The sequence below is a fragment of the Entelurus aequoreus genome, linkage group LG04 (assembly GCF_033978785.1).
Source record: "Entelurus aequoreus isolate RoL-2023_Sb linkage group LG04, RoL_Eaeq_v1.1, whole genome shotgun sequence".
NCBI lineage: Eukaryota > Metazoa > Chordata > Actinopteri > Syngnathiformes > Syngnathidae > Entelurus > Entelurus aequoreus.
Genome location: NC_084734.1, coordinates 75,566,374 through 75,592,112, shown reverse-complemented (window position 1 = coordinate 75,592,112; position 25,739 = coordinate 75,566,374). Strand labels below are relative to the sequence as shown.

At 40.2% G+C, this 25,739-nt stretch overlaps 1 protein-coding gene across 3 annotated transcripts in view; it reads left to right on the top strand.

Moving 5' to 3' along the window:
• Nucleotides 1-25,739, top strand: part of unc5a (unc-5 netrin receptor A) — a 533,124-nt gene that overhangs the window by 359,739 nt on the left and 147,646 nt on the right. The window contains exon 6 of one of the 3 annotated variants that reach the window (XM_062045708.1): nucleotides 16,625-16,792. The exons of the other annotated variants lie outside the window; for them this stretch is intronic. Within the exon in view, the coding sequence (XP_061901692.1) occupies nucleotides 16,625-16,792 (168 nt within the window). The remainder of the gene's footprint in view (nucleotides 1-16,624; nucleotides 16,793-25,739) is intronic. 3 annotated transcript variants of the gene reach the window in all.

Below are 25,739 nucleotides of genomic sequence, written 5' to 3'. Positions count from 1 at the left end.
TAATAACAACTTGCAGTATTACATAGATTTGACACACTGGCCACTTTCCTAATTATACATTTATGGGCACTCCAATGTATTAAAACTAGGGATGATTTTTTGACTGGTGGGCCGCATTGGGTAAAAAATATTTGGCCGGGGACCATGCAAAGTAACCATATATGTGTGTGCGTGTGTGTTTACATAATGTAATAATATAATGGTTAGGGATGTCCGATAACGGCCTTTTGCCGATATCCGATATTCCGATAATGTCCAACTCTTTAATTACCGATATCAACCGATACCGATATATACAGTCGTGGAATTAACACATTATTATGCCTAATTTGGACAACCATGTATGGTGAAGATAAGGTCCTTTGAAAAAAAAATAAAATAAAATTAAAATAAGATAAATAAATTAAAAACATTTTCTTGAATAAAAAAGAAAGTAAAACAATATAAAAACAGTTACATAGAAACTAGTAATTAATGAAAATGAGTAAAATTAACTGTTAAAGGTTAGTACTATTAGTGGACCAGCAGCACGCACAATCATGTGTGCTTACCGACTGTATCCCTTGCAGACTGTATTGATATATATTGATATATAATGTAGGAACCAGAATATTAATAACAGAAAGAAACAACCCTTTTGTGTGAATGAGTGTAAATGGGGGAGGGAGGTTTTTTGGGTTGGTGCACTAATTGTAAGTGTATCTTGTGTTTTTTATGTTGATTTAATAAGAAATAAATTTTTAAAAAAAACGATACAGATAACAAAAAAAAACGATACAGATCATTTCCGATATTACATTTTAAAGCATTTATCGGCCGATAATATCGGCAGGCCGATATTATCGGACATCTCTAATTAAAACTGTACATTTGTATCCAAACACTAATATTAGATCTGGTTACAACATGAGGTAAAGCTGTCTAATTTGATGACGTGTTCCAGAGTAAAGTTTAAATAACTTTATTCCACTGCAGTGTTTCTTACAGAACCGCAATTTAAATGAGGTCATCGTATATTTTTGCATGAATGGCCCAACATATTTAGTTTTTAGTATAAACAATGCATCTTTTTTCTTGTTATATTTTGCTCTGTTTTTAAATTTTTGTTGCTTTTTATTTTATTTCTACAATCTTCCACAGGCCAATAAAAAAAAACAAGCCACATTCCGCCAATTGTTTTTTCTTGGATCACCCCTACTTTATATATCAGGAAGGCAAAGTGCTAGCAAACATTGGCAGATTGTCTTCTTAGCAATATTGTTCATCATGATTACTGCTTTTCAAAGGCTGGGCTGCATGCTTGTGGAGTTGTTCTGCATGCTTCCTCTCATACCTTTTCACCTCGAGGGTAATGCTCGTGGAGGTGCCCTGCATGTCTGAATCTCTGCTCCCGCAATGAATACCGTGTCTTTTGTGCCCGTTTGTATTTGATTAATTGCATGATGCAATAAACACTTCCTGTATTTTACTTTTACTTGGAGATTTACACTTATATTCTTCACTTGGACTGTACGGGGATTTAGTATATAACCATTGCATCTAGAAAGGTCTGAATACTCGATAAGTATAGCTACAAAGTTGCTAAATTGGCATCTTTGATCCCTCCTGCAACATCTTCTTATTCTCTGGCAGACCAGGTTCGAACAAACTGTGTGTGTCAGCCTGCCACAAATAAACAAATGTATGGAAAACACTGCACATCGTCAGTAACACAGTGACAAACATATTATTATATACAGTAGTCCCTCACCACATCACACTTTAAAGATCTATGTAATTTGGCCTAAATTAAGCATTCTCATGCATAAAAAGGGCTAAATAAACTAAAAATACAACAACTATCATAGTATTGGCCACTTGATGAGACCAAAGCAATCTAGGCCACTGATTGGCTCAGCTAGTAAACATTAGGTATAAAGGTGACAATGTGGGTGTTATTTCATGTCCAAAGAGCTATCATAATATTCAAAATCCTATTTAAAAGGTCGACAAACAAAGACAAGTTTTTTTGTACTTGCTATGAAATTATTCGATCTGCAACAATTGTCCAGTGCAGTGTTTTTCAACCACTGTGGTTGAAATATTTTTTGCACACCAGTAATTATAGTCTGCAAATTATGTGTTGTTGTTGAGTGTCGGTGCTGTCTAGAGATCGGCAGACTAACCATGTAATACTCTTCCATATCAGTAGGTGGCAGCCGGTAGCTAATTGCTTTGTAGATGTCGGAAACAGCGGGAGGTGGTGTGCAGGTAAAAAAGTGTCTAATGCTTAAACCAAAAATAAACAAAAGGTGAGTGCCCCTAAGAAAAGGCATTGAAGCTTAGGTAAGGCTATGCAGAACGAAACTAAAACTGAACCGGCTACAAAGTAAACAAAAACAGAATGCTGGACGACAGCAAAGACCTACTGTGGAGCAAAGATGGCGTCCATGAAATGACAATCAACAATGTTACCACAAAGAAAGATAAAAACAACTGAAAAATGTCACTTAAGGGAAGACATGAAACTGCTACAGGAAAATACCAAAAAAAGAGAAAAAGCCACCAAAATAGGAGCGCAAGACAAGAACTAAAACACTACACACAGGAAAACAGCAAAAAACTCAAAATAAGTCACGGCGTGATGTGACAGGTCGTGACAGTACACCTACTTTGAGACAAGAGCTATATTGATGCATGCTTAGTTATGGTTTAAAGTCATATCCAACAATTGCGACAACGACTTTTTACTGTCAACTGAGTTTTGTTTTTTAATGATTTCTGCTGGTGGTGTGCCTCCGGATTTTTTCAACACAAAAAATATGCCTTGGCTCAAAAAAGGTTGAAAAACACTGCTCTAGTATACTACCACAGTCAGGCCGGGAACTAATTAACAGCAATAAACATTGGATTACTGTAAAAACATCTGACAGTTTTAATCTCAAATTTTAATGCCGCTTAAGTGTTGCATCTCATTAGATCGTGCAAGTGTACCTTATGTTGTGTCCTGTGAGTATATACATGAATACTTGCACACACAAATATTAGGGGTGTGGGAAAAAATCGATTCAAATTCAAATCGCGATTCTCACGAATACGATTCAGTATCGATTCTCATTTTTCAAAAATCGATTTTTTTTAATTTTTTTTTTTTAATTAATCAATCCAACAAAATGATACAAAGCAATATTATAACAATGCAATCCAATTCCAAAACCAAACCCGACCCAGCAACACTCAGAACAGCAATAAACAGAGAAATTGAGAGGAGACACAAACACGACACAGAACAATCCAAAAGTAGTGAAACAAAAATGAATATTATCAACAACAGTATCAACATTGGTAACAATTTCAAAATAGCAGTGATTAGAAATCCCTCATTGACATTATCATTAGACATTTATAAAAAAAATAAAAATAATAATAGTGTCACAGTGGCTAACACTTGCATACCATCTCATATGCTTGACAACACACTGTGTCCAATATTTTCACAAAGATAAAATAAGTCATATTTTTGGTTCATTTAACAGTTAAAACATCCATCCATCCATTTTCTACCGCTTATTCCCTTCGGGGTCGCGGGGGGCGCTGGAGCCTATCTCAGCTGCAATCGGGCGGCAAATTTACATTATTGCAATCAGTTGATAAAACATTGTCCTTTACAATTATAAAAGCTTTTTACAAAAATCTACTACTCTGCTTGCATGTCAGCAGACTGGGGTAGATCCTGCTGAAATCCTATGTATTGAATGAATAGAGAATTGTTTTGAATCGGAAAAATATTGTTTTTGAATCGAGAATCGCGTTGAATCGAAAAAATTGATTTATAATCGAATCGTGACCCCAAGAATCGATATCGAATCGAATCGTGGGACACCCAAAGATTCGCAGCCCTAACAAATATATATATATATATATATATATATATATATATATATATATATATATATATATATATATATATATATATATATATATATATATATATATATATATATATATATATATATATATATATATATATAATGTTAGCGCCTTCTTGAACCTTTTGAAGGTATTTTGTTCATGTCGATGTGACCTATTATTGCAGTTATTAACAATATACATAGGTTGTGATGGATTTAACATGGCACACCTGCATGTAAAGAAACACAACTTTAAATATAATTGTCAAAGCTGGCAACAAACGCGAGAGAACATGGTGCGAAAGGAAGTTGTTAAATACACCATGTCCTGCAGTTACAGTAGGCCTTTAAGTTGTAGCCTATGTCCTGCTTTAAGAAATCTTTCAAAATGATCTGACTTCTACAACATGAGCCAATCACCATGAGTTTATTTCTGTAAATGCATGCAAGAAGCTGCAGGTTCCTTGTTTGTAGTCTCTCCCCTTGTGAGATCGTGGCATCTGAGGGAATTCTCCACTCAAAAATTGAATATGTTATGCTGTTCTCATTTTCAGGTTGTTGAGACTTGAATATCAATGACCATTTAACACTGCTGCTCTGCTGTCTTTTTGTGCCAGCAAGCTAAGTACATTTAAAGGCTGTTGGATGAACTTGAGTGCACATTAAAAATGACAACAATAGAATCCTTGCAATGGACATTTATAAATCAAAATTTATAGTAGTTGATTACAGCCAGAAAACTATACATTTTGAGCTAAACAAATGGTGAAAATGTTAGGAGTACATTAAGAGTACCGTATTTTTCGGAGTATAAGTTGCTCCGGAGTATAAGTCGCACCGGCCAATAATGCATAATAAAGAAGGAAAAAAGCATATATAAGTCGTACTGGAGTATAAGTCGCATTTTTTGGGGACATTTATTTGATAAAACCCAACACCACGAATAGACATTTGAAAGGCAATTTTAAATAAATAAAGAATAGTGAACAACAGGCTGAATAAGTGTACGTTATATGACACATAAATAACCAACTGAGAACGTGCCTGGTATGTTAACGTAACATATTATGGTAAGAGTCATTCAAATAACTATAACATATAGAACATGCTATACGTTTACCAAACAATCTGTCACTCCTAATCGCTAAATCCCATGAAATCGTATACGTCTAATATTATTTGATATTTTACGGTAATGTGTTAATATTTTCACACATAAGTCGCTCCTGAGTATAAGTCGCACCCCCGGCCAAACTACGAAAAAAACTGCGACTTATAGTCGGAAAAATATGGTAATCTGCCCTAAAAAGTTCCAGCAAAGACCGAATCGTACGAAAACCAAAGCAATGTTTCCTATAAAAATCATGTCAATTCAATGAATCCATTCCAGACAACCAAAGGTAATAACAGAAACTGTGATATATAGAGAGAATAGCTAAATTTTTAAATACAAATAAAATATAAAATGATGATTGAAAGAGATAATTGAACACTTAATGTCACATTTACCTTTTTTTGTATACTTGTGTTGCTGAAGACTGCGATGGGCAAAGAGGGAGGAGGGGAGGACGAGCCACACGAACATATTTTATCGAAGTTCTGGCACTCGCAACATTGTTTGTGAATGTTAGATGCATTCTTTTGTTTCCTGGGCTTTATTTATGTGCTCTGTGTTTTGTTCACGTGTAGATTTGCTGCGTGTGAGCATGACGAAAAAATTTTTCCTGCACGTCACCCATGTCTCTGCATTCTGCGGGCCCACCCCAACACTTTATTTTGCAGCAGTTATCAATGAGAAAAGCACAGAGACTTGGTCACCAAAACCTAAGGCTATGTCTACACTAAGTCGGATAACTCCTTAAACCAGGGGTGTCCAAAGGGCGGTCCGGGGGCCATTTGCGGCCCGCAGCTAATTGTTTAGCGGCCCGCCACACATTCTGGAAATGCCATTGCAAAAATAAAAAAAAAACATTAAAAAAGTGGAATGAGGTGAAATCTAACTAGAAAATGTTGCAATATTGACACAAAGCTGCCATGCTGGCTTTTTTTTTTCTTTTGTCTATCGTTATTTTCCTTTTTTTGCCATTGCTCAAAAATAATGAATTATTGACATCTTCAAGGCTCCAATTACTTCAAATATTTCACATTCAAATGTTTTATGTGAAAAAATATTGCATATATTGTGTGGTTGCCATATAAAAACATCCAAGTTTTCTTTGACAAAAGGGCATAAAACAAACAAAATAATAGTTCAAACGTAAAATCGACAGATAGATCTGAAGTTGATGTCGTAACTTAAGTGTTGAAAGTAAAACAAATAATAATACAAAATTATCACCTTATGAGTGGGGTACCTTTTGGATCCCAAAGATATTTAGTGGGATTTTATTTATCTTTTCACTGTGATTAATCAAAAATAATAATGAAAATAAAATCAATGGAGTCCTGCATTATTGATCTTTTCAGGGCTCCAATTACTTCACATCGAACATTGCTTTCTGAATGTTTTGGGCGGTGGGGGAAATACTGCATATTTCAGTTTTATTATAAAAAACAAAGTTGTCTTTGACAGAAAAGGCATATATAATAATAGGCAATAATAATTTGACTTGTTTTTAAAATTTTAATGACTGAGACCCTTTACGGGCCACAGGAGCCCTAAATGTTAAAAAAAAAAATCTATATATTTTGTTATGGTTTGAAAATGAAAAATATCAAAAATGGCCCCCGCATGCTTTAATTTCTCCGTGTGCGGCCCTCAGTGGAAAAAGTTTGGACACCCCTGCCTTAAACGAATAATTATTTAGCCTAAGCCCTGTTTCGGCCACACTAATTCATCGTTTAAGGTTCCCCTCCTTGGATAATTTTTTACACGGGTAAGTGCGCCGTCTATTTCTTGAATCTCCGGCTCTTAGCTTTGTATGGACTCATTGATTGTTTACAAACGGAGTTCGGAGAGGAAGTGACGCCAGAAAGGCCGCGCCACAGCCAGCTTCATTATAAAGCGGTTTTGTAACTCGGAGCTAACTGCTGGAAATATGGAGGCGAGTCATCCAGACATGCCCATGTTTCTACTTCCGTCTGTACAGACGCTTGTGGAAATCACACATGAATACCTTAAGAGAAGAAAGCGCGCGATTGCAGCTATTTCGGATACAACACTTCTTAGACGGCAAGAGAACTTTCCAATTTCCAGGTCAGCTGTGATTCTACTTACCGAAAAACTTGGTCCATTTGTCGAAGGAAAGACAACGAGAGGGGGGGTGTCTTAAACGACCATTGTGTGTGTGTGTGGACAAGGAAAGGTTAGGTGGAATTTACACTGGATAACCTTAGCCGGCTTAGTGTAGAAGGGGCCGAAGACTCTTGGTGTGGGGGCTTGAAATGATACGCAGGCAGTTAGTTTACGAGCAATGTTTGGCTGTACTATAACCAAGGCAGTATATGAAAACCGGGGCAAAATGTCGGAAAAACGGAATTATACAAGAAGTAGGGCATAGGAAAGTGCAACTGTATGGCTGAATATAAGATTGTACAAAAGTTTATTACAGTTATACCACCCATGAAATACTCAGCATTCAGCTTCCTGCATAAAGATAACTAAGATGCAATTGTAACTATACTTTTAATTACCGTATTTTTCGGAGTATAAGTCGCTCCAGAGTATAAATCGCACCGGCCGAAAATGCATAATAAAGAAGGGAAAAAACATATATAAGTCGCATTTTTGGGGGAAATTTATTTGATAAAACCCAACACCAAGAATAGACATTTGAAAGGCAATTTAAAATAAATAAAGAATAGTGAACAAAAGGCTGAATAAGTGTACGTTATATGACGCATAAATAACCAACTGAGAACGTGCCTGGTATGTTAACGTAACATATTATGGTAAGAGTCATTCAGACTTATAGTCCGAAAAATACGGTAGTACTGTCAGGGGAATCATTTTTAAATCAAATTAATCATCAAATCAAACTTTATGTATAAAGCGCTTTTCATACATAAAAGAAATGCGACACAAAGTGCTTTACAAAGTTAAAAACAATACCCCGGTGACGCATATCCCCCATTATCACATACGTACGCACGGATACAGATACCAAACACACACATACAAAATACACACATATGCAACGATATGGACCAATGATTGCATGGCTGAGTACAGAGGAGACATGTGAGTAAACACTATCACAGGAACCATCTGGACCAGGAGGTCTTCAGACCATGGCCACCAGGACGCTGACACAAAAGCGTCCCCACAAGCACGGCCGATAACCCCTGAGGCAGATGGCTCATCTGAGGAACGTTGGAAAATAAAAACAATACAACTTGTAAAATAGTAAAAACCATGAGTAGAGATAAAGAATAAAATACAAGTCTTTTAATTGGGAAAAGAACAATAATAATAATAATGATATATGTATACAGTAAATAAATAATAAATACATACAACTAAATAAAATCTTGCATAACTAATAGGATAAAAAGTTAAATACAAATTACTTCGACAAAATAATCAATATCATAAAAGCCAATTAAAAAAGGTGGGTCTTAAGCCTGCTCTTAAAAACATGATTGTTCTCTGCAGCCCTAATTACACTTAATCACATGTTAATTTTGATTGTAAATAATCACAGTAAATTAACTAGAAAAAAGATCTCGATATTTTCACACACAGGCATTGTTTAAATATTTTGCGTTTGCTCCAAATTTAGTAACAGTTTTTTGACCTGATCACTGACCATATAACAACCTGCTCTCCCTTACAGGTAACTATCCGCAAATAAGATAAGGGAGCATGAAATTGGGTGATTAATCTGTTTGTTTACACATGATTAATGTGATAATGTTTTGTGATTATTCATATGTGTTAGTTAACGCCTTAAGTTTGACAGCCCGACTTTTAACACTTTTATCAGTAGAAGACTTCAAAGACCAGGTGTTAGTGAAAGTCCGAGCGTTTACACTCGTGCTGCATTTTCCAACCATATTTCCTACTAAAAGACCTGAGGAATTTTGAAAAGATTGCATTAGCGCTCGCACGTGTATTACTTCCCCACATGCAACGTGCTTGAAGAGATGACAAACGAATCGCAGGTTGCCTCTTAAACAAGTTTCAATCACAACAGACGCAGCCTTGTTCCTTTCTGCCGCTCAACTCCCGTGCGTTAACGGAGCAGAAGGAATAAAGTGTGCGTCCACCATGCTCGCCGATCTCGCTAGCTGCAGTGGGTCATAATAACGGCCACTTTTCAAAGGGTTCAACAGGGGGCCAGAAATGCGTTTTTATCAAGGCCTGGCTGGTGAGGCAGCATTCTGTGCTAAGAGGTAATCAGGGCTTGTGTTGCCTGGCAATTTACCTCGCTGTGGCGGGCAATCAATCGCAGAGAGAGGGCAAGGAAATGATTCAGTCACGACAAGCACACACAAGCGTAAGGGGGGAAATTGGGGATGTGAATGTGGGGGGGTGGGTGGGTTGCCCAGAGAAACGGCGACTGCTGTTCAGGTCAATAAATCAGGAATCACTGCATCATGTAGGATGAAGCAAGCACTGTTAGATGCAGATTCGAATCAAATCAGCGTCGTTTGATGTAATTACGTGCCATCAGCGACGGAGCATCGGTGATGTGCTAACGACTGGTGGAGGTTCAGGACACAGCCACCGGTTCATCAAGAAAAGCTGCAATAACTCCAAGTTTATTGTGCCGCCATTTGGAATCAGAATTGTTTTGGAACTGCAGAGGTAAAAACGACAAAGCTGCTCCCTACAATGAACATGCCACTATGAGTGACATGTAATGGTATAAACCAGGGGTGTCAAACGTACGGCCCGAGGGCCGGATCAGGCCCGCGGACAGGTTTTATCGGCCCGCGGGATGAGTTTGCCAAGTATAAAATGTAACCTGAAATGTTTTAATGAAAGAAACAGCTGTTCTAAATGTGTCCACTGGATGTCACAATAGCAATTCTTTGTATCTTTGTAGATGATGCTACATATGTACAAAATAAACCACATGATGTTAGTACATCAGTCGAGGAAAATGATCAAACTACATAAATAACATGCTTTAATTTGATTTTGATATTATTTTTTTATCTTGATAGATTGAAAATCAACACCAGTGAGTTGACTGATGAACATTATCACATAATTTATTCAGAAAATATAAATAACGACAAATAAAGATAGAATACTATTAACCACAACATGTAAGTGCAAAAAAAACCCAACAACATTATGATTTGTACATTTTCAGAATGTACTTGTTCTATTTTCAAACAAATAAAACAACCTGAAGTTGTCTTTATTTTTAAGTCATTGTGCCGTGATTTTACCAGTTCGGCCCATTTGGGAGTAGATTTTTCTCCATGTGGCCCCCCATCTAAAATGAGTTTGACACCCCTGGTATAAACAATGTGTGATGGGCACAATCCTAATTACTTGCACTATGTTATTGATGTTCACAACATTTTTCGATGCTTCCTCGGCCTGTGAGCTTTTGGCTGTGCATTAAGTCTTTGTATCGTTTGAAGACCAGCTAATATGTACCATGACTCTCGCCAGACCCTTGTAGTTCGCTGAGCTCCACACAAGGATCTGGGCTCGAGGGCATTGCAAACTGACCTGACTCTCGCCAGATCCTTGTCGTTCGCTGAGCTCCACACAAGGATCTGGGAGTTCTCAATAGGAGATGTATTTCAGAAGGCGGGGCCTTGTAAAAAAAAAAAAAAAAAATCATTGTATGTGATTGGATAAACCACATGTCCGTTATCTTGAATGACGTGCTACTTCAACCACTCACATCGAAATCAACCCGTGACGCTGATGAGAGCGACGCTGGGAAATCCAAACCTGGTCGGAAGAAGAGCCAAAACATCCTTGCCACCAGTGTTGGGACTAACGCGTTACTGTAACGCCGTTAGTTTCGGCGGTAACTAGTAATCTAACGCGTTATTTTTTATATTCAGTAACTCAGTTACCGTTACTACATGATGCGTTACTGCGTTATTTTACGTTATTTTTTATGTACCGTATTTCCTTGAATAGCCGCAGGGGCGTTAATTAATTTAAAACCTCCTGTCACTCCTGCGTTTACCGGAAACCGGCGGGATGGCCGTGCATGCGGTAATTATTTTAAAACCTCTTCTCACTCCGGCGTTTACCAAAAGGAATCCATAAAATTTAGGCGTGCGCTTTGAGTGTGATGTAAGCATACCATCATGAAAAGCACATTTAATTAAAAAAAACGTTATTATGGTCTTACCTGTACTTATAAATGGAGTCCATTTGCAGCTCCTTCTGACCAAAAGCATCGATAACTTGTTTATAGAAGTCTTCCTTATTTTCTTTCTTCAGTTTTAAAAGTCTCTGTTTCGATGGAGATATTCCTTTAATTGTTACCTCCTGCTTCGATTGAAAGTCCAGTTTAGAAAACTGTTTTATTTTAGATACCGGTATGTAATCCTCCATGTTAAAAGTTCAGGCAGAGGAAAAAAAAAAATCTCTTGCTGCGTGTGTTCACTTCTTCTGCAGTACCGGAAGTCGCAAGAAGGATCACTAGCGCGGCAGCGCCCTCTACCACCAGGAGGCGGGAGTCATTTAATGACTTATACAGTATTTCACACACGCAGCTACGGTATATTAATAAAACATAACTGCTTACTGTTCTCTTTAGCATACTGTACCGGTATTCAATAGCTTGGACCTTAAATCCTACTGAAAAGCTCTTTATCTTTTTTCCTTTGTGCGATTGTAAACTACTGAAAGCAGCTTCCTCCATTTTGAAAATGAGGACAGATGCGTCACTCGTGACGTAACGAATTTGACCCGGTGGAAGTTCTAGCCATATGCTAAATATTTTGCGAAACGAGTTTGACCCGGTGAAAATTATAGACATGCGATAATAAAATTAATATTTTGCGAAACGAATTTGATCCAGCTTCAATAATAAACCGGCGATAAGGCCAAGCATGCGTTAATTATTTTGAGAAACGAGTTTCACCCGGCAGTAATTCTAGACGTGCGAATACTATATTCCCTGCGCCAATTCAAGGAAATACGGTAGTACCGGCTAGAAACAGAAGATCTGATTGTGTTTTATTGAAGCGCTGCGGTGTCGTCCTTTTGTGTCACAAGGAAAAGAAGAGGCGTGCTTTCTGTGGGTGGGGGCGGGGGGGGCTCCCAGACCGTAGTTGAGGGGCCCAGGGGAGACGTTCCTCCAGGGTCTGGCCCTATGTACTTCGGGGCTAACAACCTTCACTTTACGCGGAAGTGGGTCTTTACAGCTGAGGGTGAATGACGAGGCCGGCGGTTTGTTGCAACTTTGTGACTTTATTGGACGCAGCCTGCACGCACTCACTGTCGCCGTTCCCTCACCTCTCTCGCCCACTCACTCACTGACGTCACTCACCTCACATGCTGTCATATCTTAAAGGGCCACACACACACATACGCTACTCTCATAACAACTAACAAGACATCATGGCGAAGCCAGAAGTCGAGTTTCTTAACATGGAGACATTCTCAATACTTTTCTTTTGTCGAGCACAAAGAAAATAACCCATCCATCCATCCATCCATTTTCTACCGCTTATTCCCTTCGGGGTCGCGGGGGGCGCTGGAGCCTATCTCAGCTACACTCGGGCGGAAGGCGGAGTACACCCTGGACAAGTCGCCACCTCATCGCAGGGCCAACACAGATAGACAGACAACATTCACACTCACATTCACACACTAGGGCCAATTTAGTGTTGCCAATCAACCTATCCCCAGGTGCATGTCTTTGGAGGTGGGAGGAAGCCGGAGTACCCGGAGGGAACCCACGCAGTCACGGGGAGAACATGCAAACTCCACACAGAAAGATCCCGAGGCCGGGATTGAATTCACGACTACTCAGGACCTTCGTATTGTGAGGCAGACGCACTAACCCCTCTGCCACCGTGCTGCCCAAAGAAAATAACATTTTAGTTAAATGTAAGTTGTGTCTTGGATCAAAGATTCTATCTACTTAAAGTTAAAGTGCCATTATGTTGCAGCTATTTAAAATAGTTTTGTCAATTTGTTCTGGCCTTAGATAAATTGGCCCTTTGAAACATATCTTTGTCTTTGTGTGTTGTATGTAGACCACATTGCTTTCTGAGTTCAGGGATGCAAATGCATGTCAAGTTGATCAACAGATTGTATTATTCTCCAGTGCAATAACAGTACTGAAATGAAGGCTAAAAGGGCATTAATGGGAGCCTTAAAAAAAGAAAAGAAAAAAAAAAGAAGTAACTAAATAGTTACGTTTCACAGTAACGCATTACTTTTTGGTGCAAGGTAACTGAGTTAGTAACTGAGTTACTTTTGAAATAAAGTAACTAGTAACTGTAACTAGTTACTGGTTTTCAGTAACTAACCCAACCTGCATGCCACCAATGAATGCCTTCAAAACCGTTCTCTGTTCATCTTTTAAAGAATGAATATCCGATAGATTCGACAAAACAGTTGCAACAGCAGAATCAATGTCCGCACACGACACGAATCAAACAGTCGCTTCGGCGCTACGTCACATCTATGAAATCCCACCCGGCGATCCTGATTGGTTCATTATTTTTTGCTATCTGAAAGGATTTTAATTGCCCTCGATCCCAGATCCATGTGTGGAGCTCAGCGAACTACAAGGGTCTGGCGAGAGTCAGGTTAATTGCAAACTCCTTCAAGATAGCAAACAATAATGAACCATTCAGGATCGCCGGGCGGGATTTCATAGATGTGATGTAGCGCCGAAGTGACAGTTTGATTCAAACAACAATGGCGACACACAGCAAGGAGTCGTGTGCTGACATTGATTCTGCATATTTTCTTTGCACAAACAACATCGATCGACTACTGACATTGCTGCGTTGTTTCAGTAAAAGTTCTCTAACTTTTCGCTCTGTCGTTATCCAATATGTCGGCTGTTCTGTTTTGGATTTCCCAGCGTCGCTCTCATCAGCGTCCCGGGTTGATGTCGATGTGAGTGGTTGAAGTAGCACTAGTGATGATACTTGAAACCGATTTTCCCCGTTGTTCGATAAGAAAAGAACCGAGTCCTCGGACTCGAATCCCATTTTGAGAACCGGTACCCGTTATCGAGACCACTACAGTAAAGAAAAAGAGTTGGTTCTTTATTCGAATCCCTGGGAACGAATCCCGTCCCGACCAGATTATGCCCCTTGGGACATCACAAGAAATGACGTCACGTAGCTCAGTCATTAGGCGCAGATAGCGAAAGCAGTAAAAACAATGGACCGGAAAAAGCTCTCCAAGGTGTAATAAAGTTCAAAACAAAAGGTATAATCCAATGAATAACTTTACTGAGAGATTTGAGCAGGGTACAAACACATGACGAACACTTTTACGACCAACCGGAAACATAGCAACCAGGCTAGCAACGCACCTCCTTTACGGCAGCTGTCGCAACGTTCTTAAAGCAACCGCAGCACATACATATATATATACAACATATATGACATCTCCCATTTTTAACTTTTGTTTTTCTTTCCTTGTAAACAAAACAAAATCTCACTGTATATGTGTTGTCTGTCTAATTATAAATAATGCAGACGAGGCGTGTTGGCTGAGTTCTTGACGTTTACTTTCACAGCGTGCTCATAACCTCATTCTTAGCTGCCGGGTGACGACATGCAGCAACACTTTCCGGGGCTACCGCGCATGCTCGTCACTCCCGTTGCATGCTGGGTAGTGTAGTTGTTATATTCCCTAGCTCATAACATCACATCTTTCCCCCTATGAAGAAATAATGTTAACTCAATAAAGTATATTTCTTTTTTTAGCTTTAACTTTTTATTTTTTAGCATTGTAACCACATTTGCAAAGAACTTTTCTCTTCATAGAATTTTCTTTCAATAAAGAAATAAAGTGCAAAAATGTCAAAGCATCATAACAAACAGTTATGTCAAACAGCAGCAGAAGTGCACTTTTTGGAGAGATGTATTATTTTCAGTTGTGTGCCCAAGGGACTGATTTTATTTAGCACTATATTATTATTATTTATACACCTATACAGTGGCGTGCGGTGAGGTTAATGTCTGGTGAGGCACGACTGCATCATCACAGTCAGATTTACAAACATATGAACCTGCAGTGCAGGTGTACCTAATGTTGTGTCCCTGCGGTCGTTCGCGACTCCTGCAGCGCGAGCATTGTTGTTTTTGCACTTTTTGGCTTCTTGTTAAGTGACTTTTTTTTGGGTGGATTCGGTCTTGCACGTGGAGGGTTTGGGTGTGGGCTTTGGTTGGTGTGGCCGCGGCGCTCCCGTCGGGCGGTGCATTCTGCGGCGGAGGTGCTTGGCACCAGGAGGCGGGGTTATGAGACGAGCCTCACACAGTGTGTCTTCGCAGCAGAGTTCTATGAATGCTCAGCACTAAAAATACGTTACACACATACAGTTGTTGACAAAATACACTGTACATTATATACCTCAGCTAAGTAAACTATGGAAATGTATAATATAATTCATATAGCAATACAGTCTCACTGCACAGCAGGCCAGCAGTTAGCCGAGTCATTGTGCACAATCCATGTTGAAGCACAAATCAGTGACGTGCCTCAACTGGCTGCTGATCACCGCACCGTCTCTTCTCAGTATTTGAACGGCAAATGTGAAAATAAAAATAAAAATAATCTAAAACTGGTTAAGTTAAATGGAAAATAACTTTAGTATAATCACTGGATACATATAACAATTTAATTATTATTTTTTTCTTTTTACTTTTTTTTTTCTTTCCATGATGGCAGGTGAGGCCGTGCCTCCCCTGCCTCTAGTGACGGCACGCCACTGCACCTATAGTGATCACAGAGACAGGTTGTTTTTGTGTTACTGTACAGCCCTTTGAGACACTTGTGATTTAGGGCTATATAAATAAACATTGATTGATTGATTGATTGATTGATTGATATTTGTTTTTCTGAAAAATCCCACTTAATATACTTTGGGTAACAACAGTCAATATTTATTTATTTTATTTTATTTTTTAGGGGGGTAACAGTCAATATTTATTTATTTATTAGATTGAATTTCTTTCTTATATAATAAAAGTGAGCTTTTGTTAAACCAAATATTGTGTGTTTTTTTCCACATACAACAACCTATTTGGACTCGATAAGAGAATCGATAAGGAATCGGTTCGATAAGAGGATTCTATAATAGGCTCGAACTCGATAATTTCTTATCAAACATCATCCCTAAGTAGCACGTCATTCAAGATAACGGACAAGTAATTTATCCAATCACATACAATGATTTTTTTTTTTTTTTACAAGACCCCGCCTTCTGAAATACGTCTCCTATTGAGAAGTCCCAGATCCTTGTGTGGAGCTCAGCGAACTACAAGGATCTGGCGAGAGTCAGGTTAGGTAATATGTGCTCCACCAGGCTACGTCTAAATATGGTCACCTTGATGTAGTCTTCGTGTTAGCACTTTAGGTGCCTGTAATTCCAGCTTGATTGCAGGAAGCATCCCCCCCCCTCCCCCTCCCGCACCCCCTCTCTCTTTGCACTTCCATTAGAACCGCAACAGCACTCACGATTATTCTTGGAACACACACTTCTTGTCCTTAGTGCATGTCGGGTAATCCTGGCTGCTCTGTCCCCTCATCCCATCCTCCCTCCCGACCTTCTTTCCTCTCCCCCGTAACCCCACCTCACCATCCTTCCCCTATACCCCTGGCGCTGGTCTGACAGTCAACGGCGGCTGGTCCACGTGGACCACCTGGTCGTCCTGCAGCGCCGTGTGCGGGCGAGGCTGGCAGAAGAGGAGTCGGAGCTGCACCAACCCCACGCCATTGAACGGAGGCACGTCCTGCGAGGGGCAAAACGTCCAGAAAAGTGCCTGCGTGGCCACCTGTCCAGGTAACTCCCGGGCAATCCCCCCCGACCCCGCTTGTCCTGTGGCACTCGGCTTTCCTGCGGCTTCCTTCTGAATTTGTTTGCATCCTCTCATATTTGTTTTGGCCTGCAGCTCTCTTCTGGGATTTCCGCAATCAGACGTCGGCAGCTTTTTTCAGAATCGATTAGTCCGCACAGTCTTGAAGTGATGTATCATCCCACCTTGTTCACATATCTCATTATCTTTTATGAAGACCCTGCGTTTATTTCATAGACCCTTCTGATTTAGGAGACATGGTCCCAGCCAGCCATGCCACAGTGTCAGACCAGCTACTACATTTGTTATTGTTTGCTGCTCAAGCTGTGTAGTAAATATGGGCAATAAAAAGGTGAATTACAGCGTCCCGTGCGCTGTTGTTTACGCCGTAAGAGTTGGGGGCCGTTTCATTTCCCTGCCCGGTCTCCCTGGTGAGAGGATCTGAGAGGCAGGGAGCGTCGTGGCTGATACTGAGCAACAGATATCGATCCTTTGTAGCCTGAGATGCGGCTTGCTTCATTTTCAGTCCTACTTTAGCCCACTGCCGGAGATAGCTGGAGAGTGAATGAAAACGGAGTGCAAGGTAGAAGCGAGGATAGGAACAGGAGCCCAGTGAGAATAGAAAGAACCCGATTGTATACAAACCACCAATGCATGTTTTGCTACCAGAGGATCAAACAGGGGATTTATTGGTTTGGACTGCAGGAGAAATCCCTCATGTATAAGTAGCACTTCTCACATGCTTAAAAGAGAGGTTATGTTCCTCCGTGAATCAAGATATCAGGTTACGCATCGCGCATGTAAAGACATCAGCAGATGTCTTGTGTGAGTGCAAGTAACCTAACCCGGCTAGTAGATGGAAGACAAAAGGATGGACAAAAATCGCATCTTGCTCAGTTAGAGTGCTATCTGGGGTGGATCTATTATTATTAGCTCAGTAATTGAATTAAATGAAATGGGCTGTCCAGGGATGCTTGACATTCCCCTGTAGCAAAAGCAGAATCCTGACCTCTATGAACATAAAGAGATTAATGTCACTCCTGCTATTGTTAGATGCTCCATAAGGAGAAAGTGTGGAATTTCAACCCTGATAGTGCAGTGGCAAAAGCTGCATTGTACCCAGTTTACGTAGTTAATGAAAAGACTAAGGCCCTGTTTGCACTTCACACCAAGTCTGATTGTTTTGCCCTAAAATGACACAGATCGGATTCGTTTGCCAGTCTAAATGCCCCAAAGTGCTTCAAATCTGATCTTTTCACATCAGATTCAGGCCACATCAGGAGGTAGTCCATGTCCGATAGGGATCTGATCTTTTCAAATGTGACTTCAGTCTCAAGTCGAGTGTCAAGTGACTTTATTTGTACCCGAAGGTAGATTTGTTTTGCAGTGTAAAATACAAGAGAATGGCATATCCATATGCATATACAGTCGTGGTCAAAATTTTACATACACTTGTAAAGAACATAATGTCATGGCTGCCTTGAGTTTCCAATCATTTCTACAACTGTTATTTTTTTGTGATAGAGTGATTGGAGCACATACTTGTTGGTCACAAAAAACATTCATGAAGTTTGGTTCTTTTATGAATTTGTTATGGGTCTACTGAAAATGTGACCAAATCTGCTGGTTCAAAAGTATACATACAGCAATGTTAATATTTGGTTACATGTCCCTTGGCAAGTTTCTGCAATAAGGCGCTTTTGGTAGCCATCCACAAGCTTCTGGCAAGCTTCTGGTTGAATTTATGACCACTCCTCTTGACAAAATTGGTGCAGTTCAGCTACATTTGTTGGTTTTCTGACATGGACTTGTTTCTTCAGCATTGTCCACACGTTAGACTTTTGGAAGGCCATTCTAAAACCTTAATTCTAGCCTGATTTAGCCATTACTTTACCACTTTTGACGTGTGTTTGGGGTAATTGTCCTGTTGGAACACCTGCGCCCAATACCCAACCTCCGGGCTGATGATTTTAGGATGTCCTGTAGAATTTGGAGGTTATCCTCCTTTTTCATTGTCCCATTTACTCTCAGCAAAACAGGCCCAGAGCATAATACTACCACCACCATGCTTGACGGTAGGTGTGGTGTTCCTGGGATTAAAGGCCTCACCTTTTCTCCTCCAAACATATTGCTGGGTATTGTGGCCAAACAGCTCAATTTTTGTTTCATCTGACCACAGAACTTTCCCCCAGAAGGTTTTATCTTTGTCCATGTGATGTCAGATGAAACAAAAATTGTACATTAAAAAAATAAACAAAGGTATTAACACAGAACGGATCACAACATGACAAAGTACTCAACAGGCTGCCTGGGACTTGGACCAGGAAAAGAAAGAAAGAAAAAGACACATGAACAATAAAAAGAGGCAGAGTAAAAGTTAGTAAAAGACAGTAGGTAGATAAAATGACCATGAATTGATAAGTAGATAAAAATAAATAAATATGTGCAATATAGCTATAGTTTGTTTAAAAGAATAGCTGCGGCTGGAACAAAGCTGTTCCTATACCGAGATGTTCTGCATCTGGGACCCTAAGCCTCCGACCAGACGGGAGGAGCTGAAACTCACCATAAAGAGGGTGGGAGATTTCTGCTCTAAATGACTTGGCAATCCGCTGTACCAGCCGAGTGTACAGGGACTCCAAACTCAGCTGAGGCTCACCAATAAGTCGATTTGACCACTTGATTATTTGGCTTAATCTCTTTCTCTCCTCCAGAGGCAGCTCTCCAAACCATGACACCAGACAAAAAGATAAAGCCGATTCAATAAAAGCCCGATACAATACAATCATCATAGTTTTGTCAATATGAAGGTATGACAGTTGTCTTAGACAGTGAAGACGCTGGTGACCTCTTTTGCATACGGCATCACAGTTATCCTTAGAATTCAAAGTATTGTCAATAATGGTCCCAGAAAATGGATGGATGGATGGATATTTATAGGATTGCACAACATTAACAGTGTGCCCCTAATAATGGTTCCCTCATGAGTAATTCCTGCCTGCCTTCTAAAATCAATAATCATATCTTGTGTTTTTAGATTGTTCACTTGTACAGTCGCGATCAGAAGTTTACATATACTTGTAAAGAACATAATGTCATGGCTGTCTTGAGTTTCCAATCATTTCTACAACTCATATTTTTTTGTGATAGAGTGATTGGAGCACTTACTTGTTGGTCACAAAAAATATTCATGAAGTTTGACATCACATAGACAAAGATAAGACCTTCTGGAGGAAAGTTCTGTGGTCAGATGAAACAAAAATTGAGCTCTTTGGCCACAATACCGACCACGCAGTCTGATAGTTTATATATCAATGATGAAATCTTAACATTGCAACACATGCCAATAAGGTCGGGTTAACTTATAAAGTGCAATTTTAAATTTCCCGCTAAACTTCCGGTTGAAAAACGTCTATGTATGATGACGTATGCGCGTGACGTCAATAGTTAAACGGAAGTATTCGGGACCCATTGAATCCAATACAAAAAACTCTGTTTTCATCTCAAAATTCCACAGTATTCTGGACATCTGTGTTGGTAAATCTTTTGCAATTTGTTTAATGAACAATGAAGACTGCAAAGAAGAAAGTTGTAGGTGGGATCGGTGTATTAGCGGCTGGCTGTAGCAACACAACCAGGAGGACTTTGACTTGGATAGCAGACACGCTAGCCGCCGCTAGCCGCCGACCGCACGGATGATCGGGTGAAGTTCTTCGTCCTTCCGTCGACCGTCGATCGCTGGAACGCAGGTGAGCACGGGTGTTGATGAGCAGATGAGGGCTGGCTGGCGTAGGTGGATAGCTAATATTTTTAGCATAGCTCTGTGAGGTCCTGTTGCTAAGATAGCTTCAATGGCGTCGTTAGCAACAGCATTGTTAAGCTTCGCCAGGCTGGAAAGCATTAACCGTGTATTTACAGGTCCATGGTTTAATAGTATTGTTGATTTTCTGTCTATCCTTCCAGTCAGGGGTTTATTTATTTTGTTTATATCTGCAGTTAAGCCCGATGCTATCACGTTAGCTCTGTAGCTAAAGTGCTTCGCCGATGTATTGTCGTGGGGATAAAAGTCACTGTGAATGTCCATTTCGCGTTCTCGAATCTCATTTTCAAGAGGATATAGTATCCGAGGTGGTTTAAAATACAAATCCGTGATCCACAATAGAAAAAGGAGAGAGTGTGGAATCCAATGAGCCAGCTTATACCTAAGTTACGGTCAGAGCGAAAAAAGATACGTCCTGCACTGCACTCTAGTCCTTCACTCTCACGTTCCTCATCCACGAATCTTTCATCCTGGCTCAAATTAATGGGGTAATCGTCGCTTTCTCGGTCCGAATCGCTCTCGCTTCATTGTAAACAATGGGGAAATGTGAGGAGCCCTTCAGCCTGTGACGTCACGCTACTTCCGGTACAGGCAAGGCTTTTTTTATCAGCGACCAAAAGTTGCAAACTTTATCGTCGATGTTCTCTACTAAATCCTTTCAGCAAAAATATGGCATTATCGCAAAATGATCAAGTATGACACATAGAATGGATCTGCTATCCCCGTTTAAATTTAAAAAATTCATTTCAGTAGGCCTTTAATTAAAGTGCGCATGCAAGTGACGTCGAAGCTACATTGGGCCTGTCAGTCTTGTGGTGTGACAACACGAGGTTACCTGGGTGTCCTCTCCCCCCTGTCCCAGTGGCTATGACAAGTCAAGCTGTCAACACCTGGACAGGATCCCCCCCCCCCCAAAGTTAAAGTCCACCAGGTCGGAGCTGGATAGCATGATAAAACTGTTCTTTCCAATCACAAGTGGCATCGCTGCTCCACTGTCTACTCACGAACGTGCGCTGCAAGTCTGCCGAGATGAAGTGACTGCTCCATCAATTGTCAGCAAGCTCTCACACAGCCCGGCAGCGACAAAGCCAAATATATCTGAATCCTGCCTGGAACGCAGAAAAGGAGGCATGTGTGCGTCGTCACGTTCACTGACATGGACAGCATCCTTGAGAGCAACCGTTTGCTGTCCTTTTGGTATGGATGATGATTTACTGCTATTATTCAAGAAAAGCCCATTTCCAAAGGCAGAAACATACACAATACATTTGAGACTTGAACAGTGGAACTTGAAAGGCATCTTTAGGCCTTTTGTATTTGAGCTGTTTTTCCATAGTTTTAACTTATAGCAGAGGACTTTTACAGATGGTTTACATTACGATATAGCTGGTTTTGAGCTGTTTGTAATGTCCAATGAATGGTTAGTACTTGCGTTATGCGACATAGACAATATAAATACGGCGGTAGAGCAGTGGTGTGCTGTCAGGGCCAGCAAGGCCTTCTCTGCTGGCTTAACATAACCAGAAATCATGATCATCATTAAAGATAAAATTTCCCTAAATATCTAAAAGTATTCATAGTCTCTTCATGTCATATTATGCTTTTTCCAGTGCTGTTGTTTTTAGTTTTAGTTTGTATCCAATCAGAATTCAGCTAGCTTATGTTGCCATGCTGTACCAAATCTGCCGGAGGCCTTCAGAATCAACAATGCGGGCGTCCGTGCACTGTAAGTGAACGGGGACATACAGTTGATAGACGGTTGCCATAGCCAATCAGATCACGAGTTGTTGTCAGTAAGGCCTTCTAGATGGCCTCACGTCGAACGTGACATTTACGCGTCCTGTGATTGGATACTCATCGGGACCGTTAGCGGATGAATTCGAGAACACAGAGTTGATAGACAGTTGCAATAGCCAATCAGATCACAAGTTGTTGACAGTAGCCTATCTAAATAGCCTGATGTTAACGAGACTGTGATTGGATACTCACTTTTCATTCCGAAGTGAGTATCCATTCACAAGTTTCAATTTAGCAGGAAGCGGGAAGTGTTGCGCCGTAGCCAGACCGGGATAGCAGAGAAGAAGAACAAAATGTTGATTAGGTGGCAGATATATTGTAGCGTCCCGGAAGAGTTGGTGCTGTAGGGAATTCTGGGATTTTGTTCTGTTGTGTTTATCTTGTGTTGCAGTGCAAATATTCTCCCGAAATGTGTTTGTCATTGTTGTTTAGTATGGTTTCACTATATGGCACATGTTTATGACAGTGTTGGTGTTGTTTATACAGCCACCCTTTGTGTGACATGTATGGCTGTTGACTAACTATACGAACATTTGCTATGTGTCCAAAATGAACAGTATCATTACAAATGTCAATGGTCGGGCAAAAGGGAAATCTTTCCTAGACATCTTCAACTAAACACCATTATTAACCCATCAAACGCAACAACATGTCTGCAAGGCCATTTTCAAGATCTTGTGAGACGATGTCGACCAACCCATCAGCTGTTCTGGTGCAGCCGTCGACGAGGAGTACTACTGGCTAATACGGCGTCGAATAGTGAGTTCAAATATTTTATTTTTTGACTTTTAAATATGTTTTTTGCAATTTTAATTTTGACAGTGCCACATAAGATATGTTGTAATTGCTGACGCGTTTTAATTGATTTTTAAATGCGCCAGAAAATAGCCCGTTTTGCACACTGTTGAGGTGATTCAATGGCCAGTAGGGCGTCAATGTGTTCCTGTGTAGTATTTCTCCAGAAATGGCCATGTGGGGACATAAATGAGATTATTTTGAGAGGTAACCATTAAAGTCGGATATCACTGAAGAGCTAGGTGGGAAACGCTCGGCCCGCCACTGCGATAGAGCTTTAATATCAAACAAATGTGTCCTTAATAAAATTTAGCGTCCTTGCTAGTAAGCTAACAGCTAATGTCCCTTCACAGTACAGCTTAAAAATCACTAATGCTCGTCTCCATGGCGGAAAATAAAGTATGTTTTTTACAAGGAACATTGGAAGACTAGAGGATAAGGGAATAGTCTAACATGCTACACTATACACCATAGGAAGGTATGCTAACCGCTAAGCAAAAACTCTTCAATGTAAACAAGGGGTGGGTGGATCGATACAAATATTGACAGCAATGATACCAAGTGTCAGGTTTATGGTTGATACAACAGTGATTTATTTTCTTTAATTATAAAATCGGTTTTGTCGCTTTTGTTATCATTTACAAACTCAAGAAATATAATAGTAAATTTGGATTTTGTTTACTTACCCTGCACCATTGACTTTATTATATATTCTGAATTCATAAAAGGAAATAAGGAAATGATTTGAATATATAAAAAATGTAGGCAATCAATGATCTTGAAAATTTGAAGTATCAGTATTGGTATGACCAATACTCCCCCTGTAGCTACTTGGTATTGAATCAATACCCACATGTCTAGTATTGCCCAAAACTAATGTAAAGTATCTAAAAAACCTGAAGAATTTGTGCTAATTACATTTGAACAGAAGTGTAGATAGAACCATGCAGAAAATAATCCGATTTTAACATTACATTAACAAGTAGATTAATGGTTTTGGCAAAATAATACAACTGGAAATGAAACATGTTACTTCATACGTCAGCACCTACATTCGGAGCCTTTGTAACCCGTTTTGAAATGTTCTATTATCATTTCTACGCCAAGTAATATATTGTGATATATATGGTTATTGCAAAAGGCTGCAATTTATATTGCAACACAGATTTTAAGCCATACCGCCCATACCTATTTAGTACTGCTGCTTTTTACCCCCATCGGGAAAATTGATGGCTTTTCAAATTTGCTTTATGTGTGCGTTTATACACTATATTGCCAAAAGTATTTGGCCACCCATCTGAATGATCAGAATCAGGTGTCCTAATCACTTGGCCCAGCCACAGGTGTATAAAATCAAGCACTAAGGCATGAAGACTGTTTCTACAAACATTTGTGAAAGAATGAGCCACTCTCAGGAGCTCAGTGATTTCCAGCGTGGAACTGTCCTAAGATGCCACCTGTTCAACAAATCCAGTCGTGAAATTTCCTCGCTCCTAAATATTCCAAAGTCAACCGCCGGCTTTATTATAAGAAAATACAAGAGTTTGGGAACAACAGCAACTCAGCCACAAAGTGGTAAGCCACGTTAACTGACGGAGAGGGGTCAGCGGATGCTGAAGCGCATAGTGCAAAGAGGTTGCCGACTTTCTGCACAGTTAGTTGCTACAGAGCTCCAAACTTCATGTGACCTTCTAATTAGCCCACGTACAGTACGCAGAGAGCTTCATGGAATGGGTTTCCATGGTCGAGCAGCTGCATCTAAGCCATACATCATCGAGTCCAATGCAAAGCGTGGGATGCGGTGGTGTAAAGCACGTCACCACTGGACTCTACCCACAGAGACGCGTTCTCTGGGGTGATGAATCACGCTTTTCCATCTGGCATTCTAAAGGACGAGTCTGGGTTTGGAGGTTGCCAGGAGAATGGTACATTTCGGACTGCATTGTGCCGAGTGTGAAATTTGGTGGAGGAGGAATTATGGTGTGGGGTTGTTTTTCAGGAGATGGGCTTGGCCCCTTAGTTCCAGTGAAAGGAACTTTGAATGCTCCAGGATACCAAAACATTTTGTACAATTCCATGCTCCCAACCTTGTGGGAACAGTTTGGAGCGGGCCCCTTCCTCTTCCAACATGACTGTGCACCAGTGCACAAAGCAAGGTCCATAAAGACATGGATTACAGAGTCTGGTGTAGATGACTTGACTGGCCTGCACAGACTCCTGACTTGAACCCGATAGAACACCTTTGGGATGAATTAGAACGGAGACTGAAAGCCAGGCCTTCTCGACCAACATCAGTGTGTGACCTCACCAATGCGCTTTTGGAAGAATGGTCGAAAATTCCTATAAACACACTCCGCAGCCTTGTGGACAGCCTTCCCAGAAGAGTTGAAGCTGTAATAGCCGCAAAAGATGGACCAACATCATATTGAACCCTATGGGTTAGGAATAGGATGGCACTTCAAGTTCATATGTGAGTCAAGGCAGGTGGCCAAATACTTTTGGCAATATAGTGTATCTATAAA